Genomic DNA, 16917 nt, shown 5'->3' with positions numbered 1-16917 from the left:
TGGCTGTGGTGGTGTGTGCCTGTAGTCCCAGCTACTTGGGAGGCTGAGGCAGGAGAATCACTTGAACCCTAGAGGCAGAGGTTGCAATGAGCCGAGATCACGCCACTGCACTCCAGCCTGACAGAGCGAGACCCTGTCTCAGAATAAATAAATAAATAAATAAAAAGATGTAAAATGAAACAACTTGATTTTACACCTCAACAGATGCAGCCAAGTGGCTTTTTGTCAATCAGGAATTTATTCCAATTTATTTCAAAGATGTTCTCGAAACATTTTTAAGGATGTGGGGATCATTACTCGTAAACTGTTGTCAGCATCAAGTACTTTATATTCTTGCCTTATTTATTTATTGACTTCAAACAGCTTAAACATTTGTCTTCACCAGACCTGGCACCAAATATTTTGTTGTTTAAAAAGTTCATGAATGAATACGTTAATAAAGACATGAATATGTTAATAAAGACATCATCTTCAAAGAACAAAGCAAAACTGTATAAAAGATAATACTAAAAGTTCTGAAGACAATTTCAAAATTTGAATTTCAAAAATATTTTGAACAATGGTGGCTTTAGTTTAATAAGTGATTATCACTTTCCAAGTAAATTTTTTTTTAAAGAAAATCTTTTTATGCTTTCCCATGTAATGGCAAAAAATTATAAGGTTGATTACTTTTTTAAAAAACTTTTAAGTTCAGAGGTACAAGTGCAGGTTTGTTACATAGGTGAGCTTGTGTCATGGGGGTTTGTTGTACAGATTATTTCATCTCTGAAGTATTAAGTCTCATACCCACTAGTTATTTTTCTTGATCCTCTTCCTCTTCCCACCCTCTACCCTCTGAAAAACCCCAGTGTGTGTTGTTCCCCTCTATGTGTCCATGTGTTCTCATCATTTAGCTCCCACTTTGGTTTTCTGTTCTTGTGTTAATTTGCTAAGGATAATGGCCTCCAGTTCCATCCATGTCCTTGGAAAGGACATGATCTCGTTCCTTTTTATGGCTGTATAGTATTCCGTAGTGTGTATGTACCACAGTTTTTTTATCCAGTCTATCACTGATGGGTAGTTAGGTTGATTCCATGTCTTTGCTATTGTGAATAATGTTGCAGTGAACATACACTTATGTGTCTTTGTAATAGAATGATTTATAATCTACATCTTGAAGACCTAAAACTGTACCAGACTATAACCCTGTGGTAGTTTTAAAAGCATTTCATACTTACATTTGAAGGAAACAGATAAATTGTATTTTACAGGTGGTTATGGAGCTACAGCTTTAAATATGAAGCGTGATCCTTTACATGTGAAAATCAAAGGAGAAGAATTTCCTCTGACTCTGGGTCGGGATGTCTCTGGTGTGGTGATGGAATGTGGGCTTGATGTGAAATACTTCAAGCCTGGAGATGAGGTGAGTTAGGAAATGCCACTATTCCTATGGGGATCCAACCCACAGACCCTGATCCAGCGACGGATGAGAGACGCACACTGACACAGATATTTTGCCTGTCAGTGCGGCTAAGGGGCTTCTGCTCCCTGAATCTGCAGCATCCACCCCATAAACTGGCAAAGTTTGCATTTATTTAGTACAGATTAAATGACATAGGTCTCGAGTAAACACCACTAGAGGGTAATTAACATTGCCGACCGTGCCCTGCCCCCGCAACAGTAGAGAGCAATCATGCATCCATGAAAGATCAAAGATTGGTCTTAGGACCACATGAGTAAACAAACTATTTAGATAAACTCCCCCACATTCCCTAGTTATTTGCTCTATTGCTATCAACTCAAGGTAAAGAGAATTAGGCTGCTTTCAGCCAAATCTTTTACTGAAGCTGTGCAACACCCCCAGCCTTCCAAGTAGGTTTGTGTCTGCTTCCTATAACTATCTTTATAATTTTTCCTCTTACAATTTTTCCCACTACCCTGACTGAACTCCCACATATTCCTTTACTATATGCAAATTTCATTCTGTTTCAGAAGTATATTCTATGCTGTTGAACTTTTTTCTTTTTTTCAACAAATACACTGAGCTTTGACTAGAACCATCACTTTTTTGGTTCTGTTGTTACATTTTTTCACAAACAATTCCAAAATATCTTGACTGTACTTGAGTTTGTGTTTTCTAAATTTAGTACTTAAGAAATGCAGGACTTTAAAATATATAGGATTAGGGTATTTGTTTTCTTTGAAAGGGCCTTTAAATGACAATTTCTACCTTATGGATGAGATGGCTTTAAAATAGCTTAAGTTTGGTATAATCATCTGTTACTTGTCACTTTGAACCTTTGTACCAAGAAATGATAGTTCATAATCATAGCTAACACTGTTCTGGTTGCTTTTTATAAAGTAAGCCATTTAGTCCCTCTGAGGTAGATAAAGTTAGGCCCAGTTTACAGATGAGGAAGCCAAGCTATAAAGAGGTCTCATAGCTAATAAGTGGTGGAGCCAGGACTCAAACCCCAGAGATTGTGGTCTTATTGGGACTCGAAGTAGTCAGTAAATGCAGCAGGATATGCTGGCATCTGCTTCCAGCATGGTTTGACTTGATAAATCCAGAATCATACTAAGTAATAAATTTATATCATGAAAATAACACTCCTGCTTGGTGTAGTGCTGACTTCTGTGTTTTTCACAGCACAGGGTATATATTAGGGAACACTTTCATGCTTAGCTTTGGTCAGAAAATATCTGTGTTTCTAATGAAGCTGTCTGTGTGTGTGTGTTTCAGGTCTGGGCTGCAGTTCCTCCTTGGAAACAAGGCACTCTTTCAGAGTTTGTTGTAGTCAGTGGGAATGAGGTAACTTACCAACTCTGCTGAAATACATTAGAAAGTTTAAACAAAGACTGGCAAATATCTCTGAAATAACTGGTGTTTTTCAGATATAGTTTATGTTTGATGAGGCAGTTTATAAAGAGATAATATAGAATATAGGAATTTTTGAGAGATTAAAAAAGTATTTGATGCCATTCAGTAACACTGCCTGCTAACGTAGCTGTTTTTCTCTCATGGAGCAGGGATTTGGAATGAGACCTAGAACCCTGCTGTGTTGCTTGGTTTTACCCTAGATAAATAGTTGAAAGCAGATATAGGCAGTAGAGAGGATGGATTAGTCATCAGTGGAGACATGGAAATATCCAGCAGTTTTGAATAACTTTAAAAACAGGACTCTAATCAAATACAGTCAGGAGACCTACAAATGGAATAGAGGGAAAGGGGTTAACATTGAGGAAATTGGCTACAGAAGGGAGGGCAGGAAGGGGAAAAAGGTTGTTACTGAGATTAGAGAAAACCTAGAAAGATTTCCTTTCCAGAAAATGAGAGTAAAGGAAACAGCTGATCTCAAAAACTAATTAGGATGTGTTTTTGAGAGTTCAAGGTTTATTTGGATTTACTTCAGGACTAATGGGAATATTGATGTGGTCTTTTTATAAACAATGAAGTAGTTATATCTGATAATGTAGCCTACATAACATTATTGAACATAACATGTTGAACATTATTGAACATAACATATTGAACATTATTGAACATATTGAGGCAGGTAGAGCTATTCTATACAATATTAGGATAATCTTGGAGTAGGGTATGCATATTGCTTACCCTACTCCAAGATATGCAACAGATAGAGCTATGCAATATTTATTAAGGATAATCTTGGAGTAAGGTATGCAACAAACACTGAACTGGAATAATTTTATAGATTTATCTATGAAAGTACAGTTGACCCCTGAACAATGCAGGAGTTGGTGCACCTACCCCTGTGAGGTAGAAAATGCACCTACATCTTTTGACTCCCCTAAAACTTAAGCCTTACCGATAACATAAAAAGCCAACTAAGGCTGGGTGCAGTGGCTCACACCTGTAATCCCAGCATTTTGGGAGGCCAAGGTGGGTGGATCACAAGGTCAGGAGTTGGAGACCAGCCTGGCCAATATGGTGAAACCCTGTCTCTACTAAAAATACAAAAATTAGCCAGGCGTGGTGGCGGGCGCCTGTAGTCTCAGCTACTTGGGAGGCTGAGGCAGGAGAATCGCTTAAACATGGGAGGTGGAGGTTGCAGTGAGCAGAGGTTGCAGTGAGCCGAGATTGCGTCACTGCACTCCAGCCTGGGTGACGGAGCAAGACTGCGTCTCAAAAAAGTCAAGTAACAGGTATTTTATATGTTATCTATATTATATCCTGTATTCTTACAATAAAGGAAGCTAGAATATGTTATGTATATTATATACTGTATCCTTACAATAAAGGAAGCTAGAAAAAATGTTATTAAGAAAATCATAGGCCGGGTGCAGTGGCTCACGCCTGTAATCCCAGCATTTTGGGAGGCCGAGGCGGGCGGATCACGAGGTCAGGAGATCAAGACCATCTTGGCTAACATGGTGAAACCCCATCTCTACTAAAAATACAAAAAATTAGCCAGGCGTGGTGGCGGGCGCCTGCAGTCCCAGCTACTCAGGAGGCTGAGGCAGGAGAATGGCGTGAACGCAGGAGGCGGAGCTTGCAGTGAGCCACTGCAGTCCAGCCGGGGCAACAGAGCAAGACTCTGTCTCAAAAAAAAAAAAAAAAAAAATGAAGAAAAGTATACGTACTATTCATTAAGTGGATCATCATAAAGATTTTCATCCTTGTTGTCTTCAAGTTACTAGAAAGAGGAGGAGTAGGAAGAAGAAGGGTTGGTTTTGCTGGTCTCAGAGGTGGCAGAGGCAGGAAATCCACGTATAAGTGGACTTGCACAATTCAAACCCCCTGTTGTTCAGGGGACAACTGGATTCCTGTGAAGGTAAATGTGCTTAATTGTGTTCATAGGTTTGCAAGTCATTGCTTATTTTTGACTGTTGTGTTCAAATGTAGGTCTCTCACAAACCCAAATCACTCACTCATACTCAAGCTGCCTCTTTGCCATATGTGGCTCTCACAGCCTGGTCTGCTATAAACAAAGTTGGTGGCCTGAATGACAAGAATTGCACAGGAAAACGGTAAGTGTATCAGTCAGTGGCAGCATCTAAACCTCTTTTCTTTTCTTCTGTGAGTTCCTTGCAGTAGATTTGTCAGAGCTTTGAAATTTAGTATCATTTACACGAACAGAGCTGTACTAACATTTGAAAACAATTTCCAAAGCATTCTATTTGTATCAGTTTGCACGTTCTTAGCTTCATTCTGTGGATTCTCAGCCCAATCACTTGGGAATTTTTTAACTGAGATGTGTGGATGGAATGGACTTTAGGAGTCAGAACCTTCTAAAATAATGCAAAATTTTATATGTGATTCTCTAGGAAGAAGATCCATATCTTTTTTTGATGAAATTCCTAAAAAGGTTAAGAATCATCCGATACGGTTTCTAAAGAATGATGTCAAGGTGAAGATGTTTTTTCCCTAACTCTCCCAGGAGTTATTCTCACACTTGCATATTTCTATAAAGAGACTGCACAACTATTGAATATTCTTAAGTTCTCTCAGTCTCAATGCCTAATATCCATTAGGTCAATTCTGATTCCCCAGTGCCTTGAGCGTGTACTCATTTGGGTTAGCAGCAACATGGTGACCAGAAATGTCTCAGATGTACTTGAGTTTATATGTAGATTCTGTTGCTTTCCAGCTGGGTGACCCACTCACTCACTTTTTAATGAGTTTTGTTTTGAAGGTTAAATGAGGTAATGCACATTAAACTGGTGACACAGTTTATGGCATGTGGGAGGCACTCAGTAAATGGTGGCTACTGTTTTAGCAAGGATATTATGGGGTTCTTTGTATTTTAGAAAGTTGCCATCATAGAGAAAACTGATGTGGAGAAAACTAGACACTAAGAACCATTTAACAATTGTAAGGAAGGAAAGAGCTGTAGGTCAAATTATAATAAATTAAAATAACCTAGTTTTTTTTCATTACTAAGGATTGTGCTGGTGACATAACTAAAGTCTGTGTGATTCTGTTCTATTGTTATGAAACATTGCACTTTACATTTAATGTGTTCGGTGATAGAGCATTAAATTTAATGAAAGTTTAATAGCTGTATTTTTGAAAGCTTGTGAAAGCTATTCATCTAATGAGGTGCTACCCTTTATCTTAGAATTCAAGGTAAATATTTATTCTAAAGGTCAACCCTGTTTACTTTTTAAGCTATTGTGGCTTATCTTTCTTGAAGTTGCCATTTTGGTCAACACTTTGTTTAAATTAAATTAGTTTTGACCACATAGATTTTTCTAATGGTTTCTCTTAGTTAATAACCTTGCAAAAACCTTATTAAAGATTTTTAGACCTGTATTGTAATTGTAGACTCTGCAACAGCATTGGTTTTATTGTTTTGTTTTTTCCTTTAAAAACATTGTTTTCTATGCCTGCATGACTATATGTGCACTATTGTTAGAGAGCTCTCATTTCTTGTACTGGTTCAGGTCTCTGTGGACATACTTTTAATATACTGTAAAAAACAATTTAGAAGATAAGAAAAATTTAAAAATTTAGAGACAAAGATCTGTCTCTTCTCAGAGACATTGGTGTGAGTCCTCAGTTTGTTGTTGGCTTTGTGGGTAATTCTTTGGTACTCTGTTATCTTCTGTTTAAGCAACAATGGCCTGGAACTGGGAAGTTGGAGCCCTGGGTCCTGTTCTGCCACATGCTATTTATTTATGGTCTCTTTGTGGTTTCCTCTGAGTTTATGAGTATAGGACAGTGTAGGTTTTGAGGAGAGCTTTGAGAAATGGAAAGTTTTAGACCTTATTAGGTGATGATATGTTATATTGAGTTGGGTCTGTTTATTGATTTAGCCAATGTTAACCAATCTAGAGTGAAACCCATCGCAGAGTCTCAATAATTCACATCATGGACTTCTGCTGCATTCACATGTTGTGACCTGTAGGACGTATTTGTCCTGAGTGACTCAGTGAGCACAGTGAGACCTTGCTTAGTCCGTTCAGGCTATTATGACAAAATACCATAAACTGGTGGCTTAAAAACAAGAGAAATTTATTTCTTACAGTTGTGGAGGCTGGGAAGCCTGAGATCAAGGTGACATCAGGTTTTGTGTCTGGTGAGGAGACACACCTTTCTCGCTTGTCCCCATATTCTGGAAGGGGTGAGGATATCTCTGGGGTCTCTTTCTTATAAGAGCACAAATCCCATTCATGAGGGTTCTGCTTGCATGACCTAATCACCCCACCTGATGCTAATACCATCACCCTGGGGGTTAGGATTTCAACATACAAATTTTGGTGGGACACAAACATTACAAACATTCAGACCATAGCACTTGGTACTTGCTGCTCTCAGAAATTTCAGTTTACTGAAATTACTACACATGGGTTATAATAATGGCCTTCCTCTTTTAACTGCTTATTTGTGAGAGTCACATGAGAGATGTGAGCACCTTAAAATACTGTAAAAAATACTTTTAATGAAGAAATTCTATAATGAGATTTTATTGTACCTAAACTCAGAAGTTCCAGTGTCCAAAGTGGATTTTTCATTTGACTATTCATTGTGATTGATGGAGCATATTTTGGCTTCAATATGCTAAGCAATAACTTCTTTTTCTGTTAGCTATTGGCATTAAGGCATGCCTTAGTCTGCACAAAGCAGATCAGTGTTTGTTATCAAAGATGAATCGTCTTTTTTTCTAATCAATTAATTAAAAAAAAATTAACAATGACAAAAACACCTAGCAGCACCTTGGAAGATTTTACAGGATTTCTTTATAGCAAACAGCTTATTTGAAATTAGGACAAATCTTTCTAAGGGTTCGATGATGTTTGCCTTTTTTCCCCTTTGTTCTGTAGTTACTTTTCTGCAGCAGCTCAGTGTCAGTGAACCAAGGAAATAGTTTATTCTTGATGTCATATAATACTGTCATTTTGTCCACACATTGATATCATTAGAAAATGTCAAGTGAGGCCGGGCGTGGTGGCTCATGCCTGTAATCCCAGCACTTTGGGAGGCCGAGGTGGGTAGATCATGAGGTCAGGAGATCGAGACCATCCTGGCCAACATGGTGAAACCCCGTCACTACTAAAAATACAAAAATTAGCTGGACGTGGTGGCACACACAGGTAGTTCAAGCTACTCGGGAGCCTGAGGCAGGAGAATCATTTGAACCACAGAGTCGGAGGTTGTAGTGAGCTGAGATTGCACCACGGTACTCCAGCCTGGTGACAGAGCAAGACTCCATCTCAAAACAAAAAAAAAAGAAAAAGAAAATGTCAAGTGAAAATTATTTCCTTTTTATCAGCCCATCTATAGTTTCTTCATGATTTGTTCAGTAGGAACACATAGATAACTTAGGGCTCTCAAGATAAGTAGAAATTTTTTTAAAAAGTTGTTACAACCAGATGTTTTTTGAATATGGTAAGATTTGATGATTTTATTTATTGGAAGTGTCATGGGTGCACTTGAATATTTCATGCTCTGCCTGAAATTCATGTCTTGCTGGGAAAGTTGTACTTCACTCTGTTTGACAGAAGTATTAAAAGGTGTTAGGTGTAGTGTTGCATGCCTGTAGTCCCAGCTACTCGGGAGGCTGAGGCAGGAGGATTGCTTGAACACGGGAGGTGGAGGTTACAGTGAGCCGATATCGTGCCACTGCACTCCATCGTGGGCAACAGTGTTAGGAATTGAACTATTCCTCCTCCACAAAATAAATTTCACTTTTAAATTGTGTATACTTGCAACTCAATGAAGTGAATTTAGGAATACTTTTTTTTTGATATTAGGTTTTATGGCAGTAAAATTTTGTCATGTAAGTGTAAATTAGGTGTCTGATTAATTCTGTTATAGAATTATAGAATTAGGCCCAGACTTAAAAACATTGGGTTTATTCCCTACCAATATGCTTATATTAAAATTAAAATGACAGCCTTCTTCTTTCAAATGCATTCTAAGGCCTTTTCTTCACCCCACCACCACCTGTTTCTTCCCACTCCCCAAGCCCATTACCCTTTTGGACTTTAAGTTTTCATTTGCACCTGACTGGGTTGTATTGTTAGGGGGGTAAGGGGAAGTAGAAAGAAACCCCAGCTGTTTTCTTGCATAAACAAAGTATGGGGTTGAGGAGGCAAGGAGAGTGAGAGTGGAGGCCCTGGCTTGGTCAGTGTGATGGAAATCAATCTTCCTTTGCTTCAGGGTCTATTTTCCAGGGAGTCCTGGGTAGGGGGGCGGGGGCGGTGGGCACTTAAAAGAATAGCAGAAACCTCACTCCTGGAAATTTGTGTTTTATACAATAGCTTTCTAAGTGACTAGGTTAACTATCTCGTGAGGTTTAGAAGTCATTTACTCTTCAATGGACTGTAATCTAGCTTCTAGCCTTGCCTTTCAATTGCACCTGCCCTCACTGGGGTCGTAGCTAACTTAAGTGACTTAAGTTGCCAAGCCCAAAGACATTTTTCAGTTTTTATTTTAATTTGACCTCTCTGAAGTATCTGGCATTGTTGACCACTTCCTAAATACTTAATTTTTGTATGGTTTCAGGGACATTAAGACTTTTAAGTTTTCTTTTTTTGTTGTTGACCATTTCTTGTCATTTTTAGAAGCCCCCACTTCTTCCTCCAGCCCTTTAAATGTGCTGTTTTCCCAGTATTCCACTCTATTCTTCCTTTTTGTTTCCCAGGGTTATCTCATCTACTCCCAGCTTCTACTTATAGTTTGGTAACTTGCAGATCTGTATTTCTAACTCTATCCTCTTACTGAGTTCCAGTTAGATGTTCTCTTTATATCTCAAACTCAACTTGAGCAAAACAACACTTACCAACTACCACCCCAACTCTTCCTCTGTAATCCTAATGTCAGTTAATTGTGGTTTACCCTAAGCCAAAACCTGACATTGTTCGTAAACCCTGCTCTCTCACCTTCCTCAGCACTACTCATTATTGTTCATGTTGTGTAAAATGTAAGATTGTTGTCAAATTTGGAACAATGTCTTCCAAGTTCCTTTTATATACGAGCTATAAGATTTGTGAACCCAAAATATCTTAAACAGGTCTCAGTCAATTTAGAAAGTTTATTTTGGCAAGGTTAAGGACATGCCTGTGACACAGCCTCAGGATGACATGCACCCAAGGTGGTCAGGGTGCAACTTGCTTTTATGTATTTTTGGAAGACAATACATCCCTCAATACACATAAGATTTACATTGGTCTGATCTTGAAAGGTGAGACCTCTTGAAGAGGGGTGGACTTCCAGGTGATAGGTAGATTTAAACATTTTCTGATTGGCAGTTGGTTGAAAGATTTATTATAAGTGGAATGGAATGTCTGGGTTAAGATAAGGGGTTGTAGAGACCTAGGTTTTGTCGTGCAGATGAAGCCTCCAAGTAGCCAGCTTTAGAGAGAATAGACTGTAAATGTTTCCTATCAGATTGAAGGTCTGTGTTGATGTTAATGCTGCAGGGGTATAATGAGGCCTGCAACCTCCTCTCCCATCATGAGCAGAACTAGATTTTCAGGCAACTCTGGAATGTCCTTGGCCAAGAAGAGGAGTCCATTCAGATGGCTGGGGCCTTAGAATTTTATTTTTGGTTTACAGATTTCAAGGCATTTCACGTTTTCTTGTGTAGTGAATAAGCCTAAAATACTGTTGTATTTTAATGAACAATCCTGATTAGTTGGTTGTTCACCTCTTCCATATAGTGTTGTCTTGTAAATTCTTACATTTTTTTAATTGGAGGAATTTTCCACAGACTAGCTTCTGGCGTTGTACATTTCAAACCTTGTTTAACTTTCTTTCTCCTTCACTACTCACATGACCCTGTGCTGGGTGCAGTGATACACAGCCTTAAGGAAATGTCATGTGGCTTAGGTGAGTTGACTTAGTGAGAGGTAGGAAGAAATCCCTGGAAGGCATTTCTTAAACTAGGACAGCTAGGGATAACTTAACTCTACACAGAAGTGACTACAAACCACATCAGCATTTTCCACTAAACCCCAAACAAGTATATTTCCAATCAACTTCCCTTTAGCCAAATCTAGTGTCACCTGAGAAAAAAGCAAGACTGATGAGTGAAAAAAGACCAATCTTAACTGATTGTGGTTAGCATATCTTTTACAAATTTTACAAAAACATATGTCTGTTACATATAAAGTTTCGGTGCCACAAAAAGAAATAGCACTCAAATATAAAATTTTCTTTTTAATTCTCAGCAAGGCCAGTTACTTCTATATAGAAGGGTGCATCCTTACAGATGGAACAATGGCGAGCACACATTTGGACAAGGGAGGGGAAGGGGTTCTTATCCCTGATGCACGTGGCCCCTGCTGCTCTTTCATTCCCCTATTGGCTAGGGTTAGACCGCACAGAATAAACTAATTCCGATTGGCTAATTTAAAGAGAATGACGGGGTGAGTGCTTTGGCGGGAGTCAGGGCAGAGCAGGTAGCAGGTAATCGGAATGAGTTAGGGTGGAGTAGGTGATGGAATGAGTTAGGGTAGAGCAGGTGATTGGAATGAGTCAGGGAGGAGCAGCTGATTGGAATGAGTCAGGGTGGAGCAGCTGATCAGAATGAGTTAGGGTGGAGTAGGTAATTGTAAAAGGTTGCTTTATGAGGAAGTTTAAAAGTAGAAGGCAAAGAATTGAACATACTGACATATTATTTGAAAGGAAATTTAGAACTCATATCTAACCTGTCTATGCAAAATATTGCTGGGGCTCCTCTCTGGGCCCTGTGTAAGTGAAGGGCTTCGGCTCCATTGGCTCCATGGTAAATCCTGTGACCTCACTACTTCTCTCTGTCTTATGCCCTATTGTCACCATCACAAGCTTTTCTTTTCTTTTTTTTTTTTTTTTAGACGAAGTCTTGCTCTGTCGCCCAGGTTGGAGTGCAGAGGCGTGATCTCGGTTCACTGCAACCTCCACCTCCCAGGTTCAAACGGTTCTCCTGCCTCAGCCTCCCGAGTAGCTGGGATTATAGGTGTCTGCCATCATGCCTGGCTAATTTTTATATTTTTAGTAGAGACGGGGTTTCACCATGTTGGCCAGGGTGGTCTCGAACACCTGACCTCAGGTGATCCACCTGCCTTGGCCTCTCAAAGTGCTGGGATTACAGGTGTGAGCCACCATGCCCTGCCCATCACAAGCATTTATTCCCTCTATCTGCTTCTGTATAAGATTGAAGGAACCAGTGATTTGGGATGGTTCCCACTGCCTATCCCATTTGGGGGGATACATTCCCAGTACCCCTGGTTGAAATTCTGAATACACTTCAGACAACAAAGCCATTGTTATCCTGTGTATAAAGTTCTTCGTTGATTATGGGTTAACTAAGTCTTCATAAATGACTTACCCTGGACACCTTACCAAGATATATAAATAGCTTTGTTTTCTTGGGAAAATGTGTTTAACTTTCTAAACATTTAATTCACACGCAAACTCTTCTGTAAATTGGGGAATGTCAGCATGAATTGCAGAGGCTTAGAAGAAGAGGACACATAAATCTAGGCTCTCTTGGTCTCCTTTGGTTGATTTGTTTTGTAGCTATATTTTTCCACTTATTCAGATTAAGTTTCTCACTCACTTTAAGACAGTAAACCTGGCGTATTATGCTAAGATACTTTGCTATCTTTTATCTATTTTCCCCCCGATTTAAAAGTCATGTGTGTTTCAGAATCTCCACAAGGCTGAGAAAAAAAGTAGTTTGTGAAGGTGAAAGATGAGATACATTTTCAGCATAATCCTTATTTCTTAAAACCATTTGTTTCTACTGATGGTTGATTTCCCATATTTAAATCATCTTTGTTCATAAGTCATTAGGATTTAATAGATAACACTAATCTTATAATGTGGCTTTTTTTTCACCATAAATCTGGGGCAGTCGTGAAGGCCATATATGTCTGTTTCAAAGGTGGAGAAACAAAATATAAGCTTAAATTAGATGGAAAGCACCTGTTCTTTTTCATCGACTCCCAGAGTACACTTCTGTCGTCATCATTTTGTAGGTGACAAATTTGAGGGCCAGGGATTCCATTAGAGAGAGAGTTGAGACCTGAACCTGGGACTCTAGATACCCAGCCCTGGCATTCAAAGATTTTTGGGATCAAGTCAGAATATAGAAACTTGAAGATGATTTTCTACTTCTGGATGTCTTGCTGTTTTGTAGCATGTATTGTGGGGTTTTTTTGTTTTTGTTTTTTTTTTTGTAAGGCAGCTAAGGGGTTGGTGCTCTACCTCATAAGATTACAATACTGAAAACTGTGATTGTAGAGGGCTTAGGTGCCCAAATGCCAAATAAAAAGTGACTCAGTCATGGGAAAGAAGCCAACATTGCTTCAGTGCCTTAATGTATGTTTAGGGAGAATTCAGAGATTAGGCAAAAAGGACAGAGCAAGTTAGATTTTAGGGTTTAAGAATGCCTGAGTAGTGTAATACTTATTCATATTTTCCCCATATTTAAAAAATATCTGTCACTAGTACAATCCCCTCTGACTTCCAAAGAAGCTCTATATGTGTACTTAAGAAGTAATAGAGCCATGCAATTAAAAACCTTGGCGATTTTGAATAACAGTGCTTTTTTCAAGTAGAGTATTTCTGTACACTTTATATAAACCAACAAATACAGCACATGTTTCTTCACTATCACAAATAGGCTTCTACTTCAGTGAGATTCGAATATATAGTGTGGCCATTACAGCAAGCTAGGTAAAAAGTATTCCCACTGTGTAGGACTTAAGTGAAGGGCCATTGGGAGGTCAGCAACAGCAGTTACTTCCCTTTGCATTGAACGTGCTGTGATGAATACAACAAGAATAATTAGTTGAGCCACAAGACTTCAGACTTTAGAAGACCGACCGGCTTATTGTTGGCTTGAAAATTTATTTTGCCGCCGGGCACCGTGGCTCACGCCTGTAATCCCAGCACTTTGGGAGGCTGAGGTGGGTGGATTGCCTGAGGTCAGGAGTTCAAGACCAGCCTGGCCAACATGGTGAAACCCCATCTCTACTAAATATACAAAAAAATTAGCCAGGTGTGGTGGTGGGCGCCTGTAGTCCCAGATACTCAGGAGGCTGAGTCAGGAGAATCCCTTGAACACGGGAGGCAGAGGTTGCAGTGAGCTGAGATTGCACCATTGCACTCCAGCCTGGGCGGCGGAGCGAGACTCCGTCTCAAAAAAAAAAAAAATTTATTTTGCCTACTCTCTTTTTGGGGACTTTGAAGAAAGATATGGTTGAAACCTGCACAAAATGTGGAGTTTACAGGACCAGAAAACGATGTGTCCTCAGGTCTCCTTTACAAGCTAACAGCGCTTCATTCACTGGACCTGCTTCTTGCTGCTTTTGCACTTGGGGTCGCCATCAGGTGGCAGCACAAGGAACTGAAGCTATTGCGGAACCACTCCTGCTAAGCCCTGCTGTGAAACACAGTTTTGCTTTTTTATTTGAGGGAATGAAGTTGCTTTGGATCAAGAGTTATAGGGAAGAGATGAACTGACAATAATGAGGTTGGAGATGTATTTGGCAGTTGGATCCTGAAGTAGCCATTATATTTAGTATCCAGCATTCACAGAGAGAGAATTAGAAATTATTTTCAAGCTTTTCTTTACTGGAAGAAACTTGAATGCAGTCTTTCAAGTAGCCAGGCGATCCCCTCACTTGAGGCAGTAGCAATTGTTGCCTTGGCTGTAGGACATAATGGTGATTGGATGATTTCTTTTTTTAGAAACAAGGTCTCACTCTGTCACCCAGGCTAGAGTACAGTGGCACAATCATAGCTCACTGCAGCCTCAAACTCCTGGTCTCAAACCATCCTCCCACCTCAGCACCACCATACCTAGATTATTTTTTATTTTTTGTAGAGGTGTGATCTCATGATGTTGCCCAGGCTGATCTTCAACTCCTGGGCTCAAGCAGTCCTCCTGCCTCAGCCTCCCAGAGTGCCGGATTACAGGCATAAGCCACCATGTCTGGCCATGGATGATTTTGAAAGTCAAGAAACTTTGATCAGGCATCTGCTACATCCAGGGCACTGTGGCCAGTGCAGGGCATAATATGAGTTCTCTGACCTTAAGAGCTTGCAGAATAGGTTGGGAAGAAGGATGTGTGGCATAGATAACAGGTTCCAGGCTATGTTAAGGGTATTGTAGAGGAAAACTGGGACTTGGGCCTTCAAGGGGAGGGAGACCTCAGCAGGTAATTATAGCATTCTAGAGCCTGGAGGAATGGGCCAGTGTATGTGCAATGTAGGGGGAAGAATGAGGGGAACAGGGTCTCAGAGGAAAAGAGTTCCATTCAGGAAATAGTGAGAGGAAAAGTTGGAGAGTGCAGATAATACATTGTGAGGAACTTAAATGAGAATTTGACTAGCAACACTTCTATAAGAATGGACAGAAGTAAGAGGGTGAAATATTTCATGGGGGAATTAATTTTTGAATGTATTTTTGAAGCACTTTTCATACTTTTTTCCCTCATGTAGGAAGTACTAAAGCTATGTTTGAATTGTCAGGGCAATTTACCTCTGCCGTCTGAAGGTTCTATAACTGAGTCTGCTGAAATAAACTGATAATAGATTAATAGGAGAAAAGTTATACACATTTATTTATTTCCTTTTAATATTGATATGTAATAATTGTACACATTTATGGGGCATAGTGTGATATTTCAATACATGGATACCATGTGTAATGATCAAATCAGAACAATCAGCATATCCTTCAAGTCAAACATTGATTATTTCCTTGTGTTGGGAACATTAAAAATCCTCTCTTAGTTTTTTGAAAGTGTACAATATATTATTATTAACTGTATTCACCCTGTAGTGCTATAGAGTACTAGAACTTATTCTTCCTATCTAGCTGTAATTTTGTATTTGTTTACCAACCTCACCCTGTTCTTCCCTCCCTGCTACCCTTCCCGGCGACTGATAAACCACAGTTCTACTCCCTGCTTCTGTGACCTCAACCTTGTCTAGCTCCCCCTTGAGTGAAAACGTGGTATTTATATTCTTGTGCCTGACTTATTTCACTTAACATAACGTCCTCCAGGCTCATCCCTGTTGCCACAAATGACAGAATTTCATTCTTTCTTTTTTATGGCTGAATAGTATTACGTTGTGTATATATACCACATTTTCTTTACCTGTTTATCTGTTAATGGACATTTAAGTTGATTCCATATCTTGGCTATTGCAAATAGTGTTGTATTAAACATGGGAATGCAGATATCTCTTTGATATGACTGATTCTCCTTCCTCTGGATAAATACTCAGTAGTAGGATTGCTGGATCTTATGATAGTTTTACTTTTAGGAAAAGCTTCATACCGTTTTCCATATTGGCTATATTAACTTATATTCCCACCAAAGGTGTATAAGAGTCCCCTTTTCTCTGTATCTTTTCCAAAATTTATTATTTTTTTTGTCTTTTTTCTATATGGAACACTTCACAAATTTGCATGTCATTCTTGCTCAGGGACAATGCTAATCTTTGTGTCATTCCAATTTTAGTATATGTGCTGCCTAAGCAAGCCCTGTTTTTTGTCTTTGGTAATAACCATTCTAACTAGGGTGAGAGATCTCATTGTGGTTTTAATTTGCATTTCCCTGATTATTAGTGATGTACAGCATTTTTTGCCTATGCTTGATCATTTTTCTCTTTTTGAGAAATGTCTATTCAGACCCTTTGCACGTTTTTAATTGGATTACTAGTTTTTATTTGTTGTTGAGTTTTTTGAATTCCTTATATATTCTGGGTAGTAGTCCCTTGTTGGTTGTAGAGTTTGAATATACTTTCTCCCATTCTATAGGTTGTCTCTTCATTGGTTGTTTCATTTGCTGTACAGAGTTTTTGAGTTTGATATAGTCCTATTTATTAATGTTTTTGCTGCCTGTGCTTTTGAAGTCTTACCTATATCATTTTTGCCTGTATTCCCATATGCTTTCTTCTAATAGTTTTGTTTTGGGTCTTATGTTTAAGTCTTTAATTCATTTTGAGTTGGTTTTTATATGTGGTGAGAG

The 16917-nt window shown here is 39.1% G+C and overlaps 1 protein-coding gene and 1 pseudogene across 1 annotated transcript in view; one reads left to right on the top strand and one right to left on the bottom strand.

Moving 5' to 3' along the window:
• Positions 1-16917, top strand: part of RTN4IP1 (reticulon 4 interacting protein 1) — a 63114-nt gene that overhangs the window by 5201 nt on the left and 40996 nt on the right. The window contains exons 2-5 of the mRNA XM_058435726.1: positions 1251-1402; positions 2723-2791; positions 4847-4971; positions 5637-5697. Coding sequence (XP_058291709.1) covers positions 1251-1402; positions 2723-2791; positions 4847-4971; positions 5637-5697 — 407 coding nt within the window. The remainder of the gene's footprint in view (positions 1-1250; positions 1403-2722; positions 2792-4846; positions 4972-5636; positions 5698-16917) is intronic.
• LOC116477348 (U6 spliceosomal RNA) lies at positions 16328-16427 on the bottom strand (annotated as a pseudogene).

Source organism: Hylobates moloch, unplaced genomic scaffold (assembly GCF_009828535.3).
Source record: "Hylobates moloch isolate HMO894 unplaced genomic scaffold, HMol_V3 SCAFFOLD_2, whole genome shotgun sequence".
In the NCBI taxonomy this organism is placed as follows: Eukaryota; Metazoa; Chordata; class Mammalia; order Primates; family Hylobatidae; genus Hylobates; species Hylobates moloch.
This window is presented reverse-complemented; position numbering and strand designations above follow the sequence as displayed.